This window comes from Oncorhynchus kisutch, linkage group LG5 (genome assembly GCF_002021735.2).
Source record: "Oncorhynchus kisutch isolate 150728-3 linkage group LG5, Okis_V2, whole genome shotgun sequence".
In the NCBI taxonomy this organism is placed as follows: domain Eukaryota; kingdom Metazoa; phylum Chordata; class Actinopteri; order Salmoniformes; family Salmonidae; genus Oncorhynchus; species Oncorhynchus kisutch.
In genome coordinates, this window is record NC_034178.2 from 55,996,743 (window position 1) to 56,012,227 (window position 15,485).

General features: G+C 40.2%; 1 protein-coding gene across 15 annotated transcripts in view; it reads right to left on the reverse strand.

Annotated features, from left to right (window-relative positions):
• The window catches only part of LOC109891290 (calcium-dependent secretion activator 1), a 146,535-nt gene that overhangs the window by 20,164 nt on the left and 110,886 nt on the right, over window positions 1-15,485 (reverse strand). For 5 of the 15 annotated variants that reach the window (XM_031825447.1, XM_031825458.1, XM_031825452.1 and 2 more), the window contains exons 12-18: window positions 11,892-11,903; window positions 8,419-8,555; window positions 7,444-7,631; window positions 5,491-5,592; window positions 5,306-5,369; window positions 4,978-5,101; window positions 179-214 (exon numbers count right to left, since the gene is read on the reverse strand). In XM_031825447.1, coding sequence (XP_031681307.1) covers window positions 179-214; window positions 4,978-5,101; window positions 5,306-5,369; window positions 5,491-5,592; window positions 7,444-7,631; window positions 8,419-8,555; window positions 11,892-11,903 — 663 coding nt within the window. The remainder of the gene's footprint in view (window positions 1-178; window positions 215-4,977; window positions 5,102-5,305; window positions 5,370-5,490; window positions 5,593-7,443; window positions 7,632-8,418; window positions 8,556-11,891; window positions 11,904-15,485) is intronic. The other 10 variants (XM_031825461.1, XM_031825457.1, XM_031825450.1 and 7 more) reach the window with 3 other exon arrangements.

Genomic DNA, 15,485 nt, shown 5'->3' on the forward strand with positions numbered 1-15,485 from the left:
TTGCATGTGTGTATGTGTGTGTGTGTGTGTGTGTGTGTGTGTGTGTGTGTGTGTGTGTGTGTGTGTGTGTGTGTGTGCACGTGCGTGCATGCATGCATGAGTGCACCTGAGTGTGTGTATGTGTGTGTTTAGGGTAGGTGTGTATTGGGGCTAAGCTAAAAGTCAAACAGGGCTTCACCTGGATCATTTGGATCCGGCTTTTTATCTTTCTCAACTGGAAAGAGAGAGCGAAAAGAAAGACAAGAAAGAGAAAAGAGATATTTAGGTTTATAACAACATGGTTATTAGTTTATCTTCCAGAAGAGAGAAATAAGATGTCATGCTTTACGCTACTTTACGCTACAGTAGTTGAATGTGTTAGGTAGCTACAGTAGTTGAATGTGTAAGGTAGCTACAGTAGTTGAATGTGTTAGGTTGTTACAGTAGTTGAATGTGTTAGGTAGCTACAGTAGTTGAATGTGTTAGGTAGCTACAGTAGTTGAATGTGTTAGGTAGCTACAGTAGTTGAATGTGTTAGGTAGCTACAGTAGTTGAATGTGTTAGGTAGTTACAGTAGTTGAATGTGTTAGGTAGTTACAGTAGTTGAATGTGTAAGGTAGTTACAGTAGTTGAATGTGTTAGGTAGTTACAGTAGTTGAATGTGTTAGGTAGTTACAGTAGTTGAATGTGTTAGGCAGTTACAGTAGTTGAATGTGTTAGGTAGCTACAGTAGTTGAATTGGTTAGGTAGTTACAGTAGTTGAATGTGTAAGGTAGTTACAGTAGTTGAATGTGTTAGGTAGTTACAGTAGTTGAATGTGTTAGGTAGCTACAGTAGTTGAATGTGTTAGGTAGCTACAGTAGTTGAATGTGTAAGGTAGTTACAGTAGTTGAATGTGTTAGGTAGCTACAGTAGTTGAATGTGTTAGGTAGCTACAGTAGTTGAATGTGTTAGGTAGCTACAGGAGTTGAATGTGTTAGGTAGCTACAGTAGTTGAATGTGTTAGGTAGTTACAGTAGTTGAATGTGTTAGGTAGCTACAGTAGTTGAATGTGTTAGGTAGCTACAGTAGTTGAATGTGTTAGGTAGTTACAGGAGTTGAATGTGTTAGGTAGCTACAGTAGTTGAATGTGTTAGGTAGCTACAGTAGTTGAATGTGTTAGGTAGCTACAGTAGTTGAATGTGTTAGGTAGCTACAGTAGTTGAATGTGTTAGGTAGCTACAGTGGTTGAATGTGTTAGGTAGCTACAGGAGTTGAATGTGTTAGGTAGTTACAGTAGTTGATGGTGTTAGGTAGTTACAGTAGTTGAATGTGTTAGGTAGCTACAGTAGTTGAATGTGTTAGGTAGCTACAGGAGTTGAATGTGTTAGGTAGCTACAGTGGTTGAATGTGTTAGGTAGCTACAGGAGTTGAATGTGTTAGGTAGTTACAGTAGTTGATGGTGTTAGGTAGTTACAGTAGTTGAATGTGTTAGGTAGCTACAGTAGTTGAATGTGTTAGGTAGCTACAGGAGTTGAATGTGTTAGGTAGTTACAGTAGTTGAATGTGTTAGGTAGTTACAGTAGTTGAATGTGTTAGGTAGCTACAGTAGTTGAATGTGTAAGGTAGCTACAGGAGTTGAATGTGTAAGGTAGCTACAGGAGTTGAATGTGTAAGGTAGCTACAGGAGTTGAATGTGTAAGGTAGCTACAGGAGTTGAATGTGTAAGGTAGCTACAGGAGTTGAATGTGTAAGGTAGCTACAGGAGTTGACAAAACTCCACAGACATACAGATTGGCACAGACACTCTGAAACGCTGAGACATTAGCCTGAGGAGAAGTCAACATTAAAGAAGCAACAACAACAGGATGCAGTTAACAGTAACAGACAGACAGCTTTAGTCCGTCATGAACTTAGACATAAGACAAACAACAGCTGCTTGAACCAAAGACAGGACACATTGACCCGTGGTGAGTTGAGCTGAGTTAAAACACATATTATAGGAACTCTGTCTGCGTACACACAATCCTTTCTGTCCTCCTGGTATTGTAGATCTGCCTGCAACTGTTGCTCTGTTCTACGGCCTCCATCTCTGTCTCTGGCAGTGACATAGCATCATACCTGTCTGTCCCAGCGCACAGCTCAGCGTTGCGAGCGTGCCAAACACTGACACATGATCAGACGACGGAAGAAGGTAACACAGAAGCAATGTAAAAAATGCATTCAAGTCACATGAGTGGGCATGGGCATATGTCCAACCAAAAGAAAGAAGCTTACAGACCAGACCGACAGATCATTCATGTGGGTCACAGATATATGGGTAACTGTAGGCCCCTAGTAGTACTGGCTTCTCAGACAGACCTCCACAGACCAGACTGACTCTCTCTCTCCCCCCACTCGCTCTCACAGACATGAGCGATAGACCAAAAAAAAGCACAAAGGAGGAAGGAGGAGTGGACATCTCTGAGGGGAGTGAGGAAGGGAAGGAGGGAGGGGTTGATGTGGTCAAAGAAGGTTGAAAGAGGGAGGGAGGAGAGACAGGGTGGTACTCACGGATGGTTAAATCCATCACTTGTGACGCCAAGCAGAAGACAGGGTGCTCAAACATTTCCCTCTTTCTCCCTACAAAAGAGGAGGATTGGGACATGCAAGAGGCTGGGGTCAGAGGATAGGGTGAGAGGTTAAAGGTCAGAGGAGATGGGAAGGTAGAGAACTGTCCTGGGTCATGTTCATTAGGGCACACCATAGCAAAACTTTTTGTAACAGAAAACAAAACAAAACGTTTCTTATTGGACATGTCCAGGTAGATCTTCGCTGTTTCAGTTTGTTTTCCTCCATTTGGTGGCCTAATGAACACAACAATGGTGAGTACTGACTTGGGTTTGGACTATGGATGACTGGGTCCAATAATGATTGTTTTACGACTATTTTCTTGATATTGGACCAATAGCATCACAAGGACAGGGGGACAAAGTCTACTTGGTATATGATCAAGATAGTAAGGGATAAACACCCTAGTACCTTTGGCACCCTAGGAATGTCTTTCTATGTAATGACTACACATGTTGGATCAACCTGTTGACATGCATGTCAATGCATGCTGTGCATATGACTTTATAGGGAAACCAAAATGGTGTTATGCAAGCAAGAACAGAGTACTGTATATGGCATTTGCAAAAGGGCTATTTTTTAAAGGTAAAGTGTGATATGTAGTGGCTAGTCCATGCCTATAAAGACAAACCTTTCCATAGTGTCCTGTAGCACATGCAGGTGACAGATGCTGGGTTGTCTTTGTCCAATCCCAACATTCTTTTTCATTGGCTTCAAAACCAAGTATCACAGAAATGTGAGGTGATAAATGTGGTGAAGCCAATAAGAGGAGAGGGAGGAAGAGGACAGCAGAAGACTAGGGAGAGGAGGGCAGTGGTCCGCCGGAGGAATAAGACAAAGGGGAAGGAAAGGGAGAAGGAGAAAGAGGGCAGAAAGGAGAGGGAGAGAAGGACAAGGGTCCCTAGGAAAGGAGAAGAAGAGAGGCAGGGCCAAGTAAGATTTATTTGTATAAATCTTAGATTGTAGGCCCTGGAGTCTTAGGGAGGGAGGTTCTCTTCAGGGGAGAAATGATTCTAGCTACTGATTATCTTTACTGCATAATGTAGATCTATAATATATACTGCACACTATACTGTTAAATCACCATATGCCATAGGCCAGGATACAGCTAGAGTTAGAGAGATGGGGGCCAGGCCAGTATATCAACAGGGCATGAATCCAAAACTTTGGATTTGAATGCATTTTTACTCACAACACCGATACAGAAAGCCAACTTCACCTACAGTACAGAACAGTACAGTAGAGTACAGTAGAGTACAGTAGAGTACAGTTCAGTACATTACAGTACAGTAGAGTACAGTAGAGTAGAGTACAGTTCAGTAGTGTACAGTAGAGTACAGTAGAGTACAGTAGAGTACAGTAGAGTACAGTTCAGTAGTGTACAGTAGAGTTCAGTACAGTACAGTACAGTACAGTTCAGTAGTGTACAGTAGAGTACAGTTCAGTAGAGTACAGTAGAGTACAGAACACCACAGTACAGTAGAGTACAGTTCAGTACAGAACACCACAGTTCAGTAGAGTACAGTAGACTACAGAACACCACAGTACAGTAGATTACAGTAGAGTACAGAACACCACAGTACAGTAGAGTACAGAACACCACAGTACAGTAGAGTACAGTAGAGTACAGTTCAGTAGTGTACAGTAGAGTACAGAACACCACAGTTCAGTAGAGTACAATAGAGTACAGAACACCACAGTACAGTAGATTACAGTAGAGTACAGAACACCACAGTACAGTAGAGTACAGTAGAGTACAGTTCAGTAGTGTACAGTAGAGTACAGAACACCACAGTTCAGTAGATTACAGTAGAGTACAGAACACCACAGTACAGTAGAGTACAGTAGAGTACAGTTTAGTAGTGTACAGTACAGTACAGTACAGTTCAGTAGAGTACAGTACAGAACACCACAGCTAAAACAGCCTGCCTGAAACAAAAGGGAGAGAAATGGCTGAGTGACAAACAAGTGACAACCAATCTGTCAAATGAAAAAATACTGTATAGGCTGCTCCTCTTGAATTCATCATGTGAAAAAAAATGTAATCCACATCTCTGGTAAAAAAAATATATATATATATATATATCAGTATGTTTCTTCAGTACTTGTTTTCTTGTCCAGGTTAATATTGAAATGATTCCCACTGTAGGATGCTAAAATATGAATCAAAGTGTAAAAGACACTTCTGAAAGAGAGCAGAATGGTTGACACGCCTGTTCCACATTGACACCTCCAGAAGGACTCAAAAGTCACTAAATACTGAAAGAGGTCATTATTTATGTTACAGTCATCAAAAGAAAAACAATCAGTTACATGTTTCAAAACAACAACAACCTATAATTTACCAACAGAGGTAAATGCTATTGCATTCTGAAGGTGTGTCTATCTATGTAAATGATGGATAGTTACCTTCCATTTGAGCGTATTCTGTGATTTTAGCGTAGTTGAGCTGAGCAGCCTGCTCCAAACATTTACGGATGACTCCCTTCACTTCCTCTTGTGGGACGGGAGTCACAATGTCCTTCATCAGCACCTGAAAGTGAGAAAAAGGGCAGGACAAGTCTTCCTTAGAGTCTCGTCACTGAATTACAGTTGACCTGACAATAGTTTTCATTTTCTATTTCCTTTTTCAAGCGTATATATGAGATTATATGAGCAATGAGATGTGAATCGTTCATGACCTGCAAAGTTTCTGCAAAATGTGAAGAAAAGATTGTAGTCATCTAAATGTACAAACCCTTTCCAGCAAAGACAGAGTGGCCTTCAACGCTCCCTCTGGACGGCCGAACGGGAAACAATATCTACAGGAAGATAAGAGAGTAGAATCACAATGAAATGAAACTCACTAGGGAAAAATGAACAATGATGAACAGAACAATAGATGAGGCTTGGATGGATGGATGACCAGTAGGAAGCAGTCACCTGAAGTTAGTGATCTGGTGTTCCAGGATCACCCGCAACCGCTCTTTGATTTCTTCAAAGCGCTCCTTCTCATGCACCTTCACTGTTCCCAGTCCATCAGGCCTGAGGATGACATCATACAATACAATACAAACAAAACATAAACACAACGCAAACACAACATCAGCCCAGCCAATCATGCAGTTGCAGAGCCACCAGTTAGAGCCCCTACAAAAAGGAACTATACAGCAATTTACACCAAAACAGTGTCATAATTTAGGTCTCCATGATTGTACTGCTGCTTGTGTGAGTGAACCAGAATCATTCTTCAGCATGTTTACTAACCTTCAATGTTTGTTATTATACAGTACAGTATCTTACCTGATGGGCTCTTGGATGATTTGGATTCTCTTTTCTTTCTAAACCTCATATTTTTTCTTCCCCGTTTAGAGCCCACAGCCCCTGGTCCTAGGTTCTGGTGGACGCCCTCACAACAACCCATCAGTGGCCCCCAGTAACCTCTGCCCTCTCTGAATTTATAGGGATGCATGGCAGGATGAGCAACAGCTACATAATGAGACTGAACAGGGCAGCAAAAGACGAGGACGGAAAATAAGAGAAAGAGAAGAGGAATAGTGGAAAACAAAGTATATGTATCTGATTAGTAAGAAAAAGAGATGACAAAATGATAACATACAGTACAAAATTATAACATGATAACATACAGTACAAAATTATAACATGATAACATACAGGACAAAATTATAACATGATAACATACAGGACAAAAGGATAACATGATAACATACAGTACAAAATGATAACATGATAACATACAGTACAAAATGATAACATGATAACATACAGGACAAAAGGATAACATGATAACATACAGTACAAAACTATAACATGATAACATACAGTACAAAATTATAACATGATAACATACAGGACAAAATGATAACATGATAACATACAGGACAAAATGATAACATGATAACATACAGGACAAAATGATAACATACAGGACAAAAGGACAAAATGATAACATACAGGACAAAATGATAACACGATAACATACAGTACAAAACGATAACATACAGGACAAAAGGATAACACGATAACATACAGGACAAAATGATAACATACAGGACAAAATGATAACATGATAACATACAGGACAAAATGATAACATGATAACATACAGGACAAAAGGATAACATACAGGACAAAATGATAACATGATAACACACAGGACAAAATGATAACATGATAACATACAGGACAAAACGATAACATACAGGACAAAATGATAACATGATAACATACAGGACAAAATGATAACATGATAACATACAGTACAAAACGATAACATACAGGACAAAAGGATAACATGATAACATACAGGACAAAACGATAACATGATAACATACAGTACAAAACGATAACATACAGGACAAAAGGATAACATGATAACATACAGGACAAAATGATAACATGATAACATACAGTACAAAACGATAACATACAGGACAAAAGGATAACATGATAACATACAGGACAAAATGATAACATGATAACATACAGGACAAAATTACCAAAATAGTAATAAATCATATGCAAAACATTCATGACAATAACAATGGGAAATCCCAAAACAATAAGAAAAGATGCTCGGATGCTTTAGAGGACTCTGACCCTTGTCTTCTCTCACTGTGGCCAGCTCTTCTTTCCTTCCTTCCTTCTCTTCTTTTGTCATTTGAAGACATTTGAGTGCATATTTGATGTTTGAAGTTTAGCCATCTTTCTTGCCATGGACTATGGTGGTGATTTAGAATAATGTGAGTAGGTTGCCCTGCCTGAGACATGTAAGCCCAGTGCAGCACTTTAACCTTGAGCATTTCCTCTTGGTCCAATGTGAAGACTTTGGATTAACGAGCAGGAGATCCAGGTTGAATGGGGTGCAGACATTACCTGTTTCCGTGGACATGGGATGCGCAGAAAGCAAAGCTGTAGTGCAGCAGGGTGGGGTCGATCATGGCTCCTCTGTCTGCCCTCTCCAGCAGGTCGCCTAGGTAACCCAGGTGTCTATGACACCCACGCACGCCATTCCTGGAGCAGTACTCATCCAGGACAAACACCTGGCCCGGGCTGAACCATCCCTTAAACACCACGTAAGAGAGTTTTTAGCAGGATAGCACCATGATCTCAATCACAAACAAACACTTGTCCCAAACTGAACCATGACCTTGACGCTAGCATCCCTCTGTGAGAGAGTTTCCGATAGCGATGGAACTTAGGCATACGGGTGTTTTAACGATGCATCTTTCCTACAATGGTCGAAGATGTAACATGTGTTTCCCAAAACACCACGCATAGAGACCGCTTACTAAAAACGTCATTGAGGCATAGTATCGATGCTTACAGGATCAAAAGAAAGGCAGTGCTGCTCTCAGATCAGCTTTCTTCAATCAAATCTTACCTTAATATTAGAATTATTCCACAATAATGACTACAGATCAGCTCCTAGAGAGATATTATCACCCATGGCTGCACATATTGAGGCAGCTTATTCTAATTCTTACTCTATAATAATGCACTAAATCAAGATTTGGCACATCATTGGGCACCTGTTGTTACATATCATTAAATATATTGAGGCAAAAATTATAGACAGCAGTTTACAATTAGCAAAATAGAAGTCAATTGAATGCATCTAACGAAATGACGCACGTAGCAGTTCTACAAGTGCTCTGAGGTAGTCGGTAAATAACGAGCGCTTTCAAGTGCAACTTAAGTAACAATGGTTTTGGGAAACAGTTTGGAGATTTGGTCCTATGAAGGTTCTTTCGATGAACTTAGCCTTAAGATGCTTTTGGGAATCCATTTTACTAATGTGTGCATTTATCCTTATTCCACGGTACTGTGGGTACGGAGAAGGACACTCACCAGGCAGCAGAAGGTGTCATTGAGCCTGTGGTCCAACGTGAGCCTCTGGACGATCTCGAACAGGGAGGCGTGGTCAAAGCTGCAGGGGTTAGCCGAGATAAACTCATCCATGCCGTGTTTCTGAGCTCTGTCTGCGTCTGTGTGTCCAACCAGCCAACCAGCACAGGGGAAAGGACAGGATTCAGAGGAAGAGGGCATCAGTGAAGAACAGAAAAGTAGTATAGCATGTCTCTCTACCTCAACACAGTACAACACACTGGGCCAGTCTGACTAGAGCTCTTGCTAAGGACAATTCTAAACACTTACAGCTTTACATGATCAACTTGCAGCTTTTTGTTGTATGTGTTGTTAACATTTCAATAGCTACCATTTTAGGCATCTTAGATACAAAACGTGTATTGAGGAAGTTGTGGGTTAAATTGAATAGGATGAAAATCTCATTTGTAATGTGTATTCAATAGATTCTGCCATTCGAGAATGATTGGTGAATGTCACTCAGTTCCTGACCAATGATGGGTCGTGTGCTGAAAAACAAAAACAGAAATCAGAGAACAGAGTGATTTCTTAAATTATTGAGATTAACAAATAGCTCTGGTTTAAGGATGAAGGCTAGTCGATTAAAAACTGTAAGAGGAGAGTGTTTTCTATTCTACAGGGAAGAAAGGTTTCATAAAGGTTGGGTAGCGGACACGCTAGCGTCTAAGGAACTGCTTATCTTCTTACAAATGCATTCTGGGAGCTGGTCGAGTAACGAGTGCCCATGTTTTGACGGTATTTGATTAGTGTTGTATGATTGTTAAATGTACTTTAAACTGTAGTGTATAAGTTGAGGACAGAGAACCATAAGAAAGTACAGGAGACACTAGCATGTATGACCTTCTGAAATAACAATATGTATTCTGTCTGACATGACAATGACTAGAATAATACAGTCATCGATGAGAAGCCTAAAAGCAGAATATCACCAATACCTGATCAAAAATGAGACAGACCTACATATTGCTCCCGTTTCCCAGAGATACAGAATATAAATAGTCAGATCTCGATCAGTGATGAGATGAGGTGTGCATGAAGAGGGGTACTCAATATAGAGACAAGAGTGGGGTTGATGTTCATGTTCTCCTCAGGGTGGGTGAGTGACAGATGCCATGTCCAATTGTGTGACACTGAAAGGAGTGAGGATGACGTGAGGGGGGCGGGGCGTGTGGATAAGGGAGTGGGCTTGGCTGGGAGGAGGGTTACTATAGCATCACTAACTGTCAACTCAAGTGACATCTGTCAGTCCCATGTTCATAGAAAGGGAGAGATACAAGGAGGATGGAGGGCCACGGCTGAGGATAGGATAGCTATAGGTTCAATGGCTTCTATAGTGTAAAATTAGGAGATGTTTTGTTTCTTAATCTTTTAAATGAGTGGACTAGACCAAAATAATGGTGTATGTCTCCCTGGTTTCTCTAGGAACTGAATAAAAAGTCCCTACCACAAGTTAAAAGGGAGAGAGGGGTAAGCACAGGGTAAGAGACAGATGAAAGCCGGGGTGAGAGACATGGAAGAAATTATAGATGTGATAGAAAAAAAAAATTTGTAGGGAGAGATAGAGTTCAAAAGTGAAGGGTGTGAGAGTGGGATGAAAGGAGTAAGAGGAAACAGAGGGTGAAGAGAGAGAGAGAGAGAGAGAGAGAGAGAGAGAGAGAGAGAGAAAGAAAGGGACTGAGAGAACAACTGAGACAAAGGGAGAAAAATAGATGAGGGACTATCAGACTACCAGGAAAGTGGGGGAGGAAGTGATAGTAGAAGGGGTGGGAGAGTTACAGGGGCAGGGAAGGGTGAGGGTGAGAGAAAGTTTGCGATAAGGGCAGAGTGAAGGTGCGATGTGTGATAGAAAATGCTTGAAGGTGGGCGGGAGGAAGGGGGTGGGGAATATATTTTCTGTTTGTTTTAAATGAGAAAATGGAGTTTGATTTTGGAATAATAGACTGAATGGACTATAGGGGGACATTATCATATTATGTGAGTTCTTATCGGTGATGACGTCATCATCTAAAGACAAGATGATTGATTCAAAAGACTGTATTGTTTTTCCATACTGAACATAAGCAAATACTGTAATTAATAAATACTCACTGACAAAATAGAACAGTTTGACTTTTCATTGTGCTTTCAAAATGTTAAATCATGCATCTGCAGATCTATTTTCAACATTTCGATTCCATTTTTTGGGGCATTCCTTTTTCTCTTGGCATTTGCAAGTTGACAATACTTGAGTATGTTGCAGTTTATTCATGATCTTTATAGAGCACAACTAACAGGCATACCAACTACCGGAGTATCTCTAACAGAGTAGCAATACAATTTGATGCAGGTACATAGGTATATAGCATCAAGCCGACAGATGCAAAAACTAGATCATTCTTTTGGAGATGGCAGGGGGAAAAAATATTAAAATCCTGTAATTCCATCAACGGAATAATACATAACAAAGGTGTTCCCCAATTCAGGCAATCAAAGGGCAATCAAAAGAAACCAAAATGAGATCTGTTCCCTGCTAAAGGTGCTACTATGGGGGAATAGCTGCTGTCTACAGGCCCATCTACTAAGGGGGTTCATCCAGAGTATTGTTTGGGAAGGGGTGGCAATGGCTACTCCTTGTGCTTGGCATTCAGAATACTCCGCGTGCATATTTGCCAACTCTCGTGAATAGATTACTAAAGAAAATAACTAAAAACAATTGAGCCCTCGATAGTAAAGCATGACCCATGTTAGTATAGAGGAATCAGGTTACCCTGCTAAAAGGGTCCAAACTAATCTCAACCAAAATGTCAAATGTCATAGCTTTCCAACTGCTCTACTCTTTGAAAAATGGATTTAACAATATGGAAATGTTCAATCATTTGTTCATGTTGTGAAAAGCATTTTCTAAAACAAAACAAGCTTGATTACAAGCCCTGAAGTTCTGTTCGGGAAAAATGGGACTGTCCACTACTGCTCTCTGAAACGCAAATATATTTGAAAAATGTATTGAATTTACATAATTGTTTATGGAGTCACAACTAGCAGCCATTTTGTGGAATTTTATTTTCTGATGGCATCATGCCACATTGGGCGATCTCTATGCTTTACTCTGAGGGGTCCTTGAACACCAATAAGATTAAGGAGAGAAGGCAATTATGCAAAAAAAATCATAATAATAACCATCATATAAAGTAGAATCATTACTGAGCCAAATTATAAGCCTAAGAATGAAATACATGCATCCTAAACTGTCAAGAATGTAAGCTAATAGGTACTTAAAACTTCAAATTGAGAAGAAATAATACTTAAAAAGACATTATCTACTAATGTCTAAAGACATGAAGCGAGGAGACTTAAGAGGGGGAGGAGGAGGATAGGGAAAGAGGAGAGAAAGCACGTTGCATTTGTCAGATAATCGTCGGGGATTATCTGAGCTGTGCCGGCTACAGGGAAGCACTTACCCTTAAGTCCAGCTAGAAGACAGCGGGGTAAGAAGGGACAAACCAGAATAACATAAAGACTAGCAACAAGGCTGGAGGAGAGCAAACACGAGATACCCTGACCTAGCAGCTGCAATACTAAAGAGGGGTAACAAGCAAAGCATGAGGAAGAAAAACACAACTCAAAAAACAACAACCTGTACCGACATGGGAGTGAGAGAGAGAAAGAAAGAAAGATAAAGAGAGCAAGAAAGTGAGAGAACAGAAAGAGAGTGAGAGAAAGAGAGAGAGAATAGAGAGAGATAGAGAGAGAGGCAGAGAGAAAGAAAGAAAGAAAGAAAGAAAGAAAGAAAGAAAGAAAGAAAGAAAGAAAGAAAGAAAGAAAGAAAGAAAGAAAGAAAGAAAGAAAGAAAGAAAGAAAGAAAGAAAGAAAGAAAGAAAGAAAGGAAAGAGAGAAAAAAAGAAAGAGATCGATGTAGAGTGAAAAGTATACAGGGAAAGAGTGAAAGAAAGAAAGATTGATTGAGATATATAATTAAAAGAAAGAGAGAGAGAGAGAGAAGATCAAGAGAAGATTGAGAAGAGAAGAGATAGAGAGAAGTAGTTAAGGGTTCTCATCACTCTGCTGCAGTTGAATTAGTCTGGATTCTGATCTAGTTCTATCTTATTCACAGTACTACCTCTAACATATATTATACATTACCATCACAATATGATAGATTCACTTTGCTTTCTCCAGCTTATACTAACTACACTCTTGGAAAAAAAGGGTTCCAAAATGGTTATTCGGCTGACCCCAAAGAAGAACCATTTTTGGTTTCTCGTAGAACCCTTTTTGGTTCCAGGTAGAACTATTTTGGTTTCCAAGTAGAACCCTCTGCGGAAACGGTTCTAAATGGAACTCAAAAGGGTTCATCCTGGAACCAAAAAGGGTTATTCAAAGAGTTATCCTATTGGGACAGCTGAAGAATCCATTTAAGTTCTAGATAGCACCTTTTTTCTAAGAGTGTAGAGGAGCACTAGCCCATACACTTACTGGCTCCAGCAGTCCAACACCACCTACTAGCTCTAAGATGATGATGTGTAAATGATGCCAGTATCCTCTTATGAATCTATGAGGAAAAATGGATGTAGAGTAATAACATAATATGGCTAACTCAATAGCAATAGACCTGACATATCCATATTATGTTATCACTTTATCAGAATAGTTTATTCTTATATGGATATGAATATCGGAGTCCACTGAAAGCAAGGTGATGTCGTCTGGTAATGACTTGCAGTTAGCCTGTAAGTTCTCCTTTAGAAAGACTACTTTCCTATCATTCCAAACCAATGCTCCAGAACTGTCATTGCATTTTAGAATCAGACAAATAATTTGCAGGAAAGTTCAGAGGAGAGAGAGACACAGAGAGAGAGAGAGAAAGAGAGAGAGAGAGAGAGAGAGAGAGAGAGAGAGAGAGAGAGAGAGAGAGAGAGAGAGAGAGAGGTGAGTAATGTGTTGTGTATGTTATGGCCTCTGTGCCATTCAAGACCGCCAGGGTGGGGTGAAACATGTACGCATGGTGTGGCACAGTGTTTCAGAGAGGAGGGCGGTAGAGGAAGGAGGTCTGTGCCACTGTGAGGGGGCATTGAATGGCATCAGTATGGCTGGTCTTATATAGAGGAGGTAACCATCTAACCACAATAACAATCACATACTGGACAAAGAAACCAATGGAGACCACAGAAAATTTATATTTATAGATTATATTTATGAAAACTGTTGAAAACTAGAGCTACTTATTTCAATGTGCTATAGATGAAGAGTAATTCATTAAAAACAGATTTTCTTTAAATAAAAAACAGTGTTTTTGTCTTACCTAAAACAGTGTTTTTGTCTTACCTAAAACAGTGTTTTTGTCTTACCTAAAACAGTGTTTTTGTCTTACCTAAAACAGTGTTTTTGTCTTACCTAAAACAGTGTTTTTGTCTTACCTAAAACAGTGTTTTTGTCTTACCTAAAACAGTGTTTTTGTCTTACCTAAAACAGTGCAATTCCAGTATAAAAACCTATATGGATGTTTTTATTATTGAAATGTTTTCTGGTTATAAAAATGCCAATGTTATAAGGAGGGAAAAAAGCTTTTTCTACAACCCATTGACTCTAACGAAAACAGTTTGGGCTTTAGAACAATCCTTAAAATAACTAAAGGAGTTGAAGGAAAGATGCACACCAAAATACATTATCTTTAGGAGTTAGCCTGGTTAACCAGACTGAACACTGCACTCACCTTATTGAAACAATGGTGAGCACAGCATTCAGTCTGGTTTTAAAAGGTGAGTTCTTTAATGTTGTAAATAACAGAATGTGTGTTAATTCCCCAAGTTAAGTTAAACCTGTTCAGGTTTCAGTGTGTTTATGAAATGTAAATGAGATCTATCATGTAAAACAACAACAACCTAAGCGTATTACGACATACACTGATTGGACAAAACATTAAGAGCACATTCCTAATATTGAGCTGAATCCCTTTTGCCCTCAGAACAGCCTCAATTCGTCTGGGCATGGACTCTACAAGGTGTTGAAAACGTTCCACAGGGATGCTGGCCCATTTTGACTCAAATGCGTCCCACAGTTGTGTCAAGTTGGTTGGATGTCATATGGGTGGTGGGCCATTCTTGATACACATGGGAAACTGTTGAGTGTGAAAACCCAGCAACATTGCAGTTCTTGACATGAACTGGTGTACCTGGCACCTACTACCAAATCCAGTTCAAAGGAAGTTAAATATTTTATCCTGACAATTCACGCTCTGAATGATACACATACACAATCCATGTCTCAATTGTCTCAAGGCTAAGAAATCCTTCTTTAACCTGTCTCTTCCCCTTAATCTACACTGACTGAAATGCATTTAACAAGCGACATCAATAAGGGATCATAGCTTTCACCTGGATTCACCTAGTAAGTCTATGTCATGGAAAGAGCATAATGTTTTGTACACTCAGTGTATGTGTGTAGTCTTACCTTCATATTGCTACTGTTCAGTGTCTGACCAGTGGGGATAGGTCTGACCAGTATAGGACCAGTGGGGATTGATCTGTCCAGTATATGACTAGTGGGGATAGGTCTGACCAGTATATGACCAGTGGGGATAGGTCTGACCAGTATATGGCCAGTGGGGATAGGTCTGACCAGTATAGGACCAGTGGGGATAGGTCTGACCAGTATATGACCAGTGGGGATAGGTCTGACCAGTATATGACCAGTGGGGATAGGTCTGACCAGTATATGACCACTGGAGATTGGTCTGAGCAGCATCTGACCAGTGAGGATAGGTCTGACCAGTATAGGACCAGTGGGGATAGGTCTGACCAGTATCTGACAACTGAGGATAGGTCTGAGCAGCATCTGACCAGTGGGGATAGGTCTGACCAGTATAGGACCAGTGGGGATAGGTCTGACCGGTATAGGACAAATGGGGATAGGTCTGACCAGTATCTGACCAGTGGGGATAGGTCTGACCAGTATCTGACCAGTGGGGATAGGTCTGACCAGTATATGACTAGTGGGAATAGGTCTGACCAGTATATGACCAGTGGGAATAGGTCTGACCAGTATCTGACAACTGG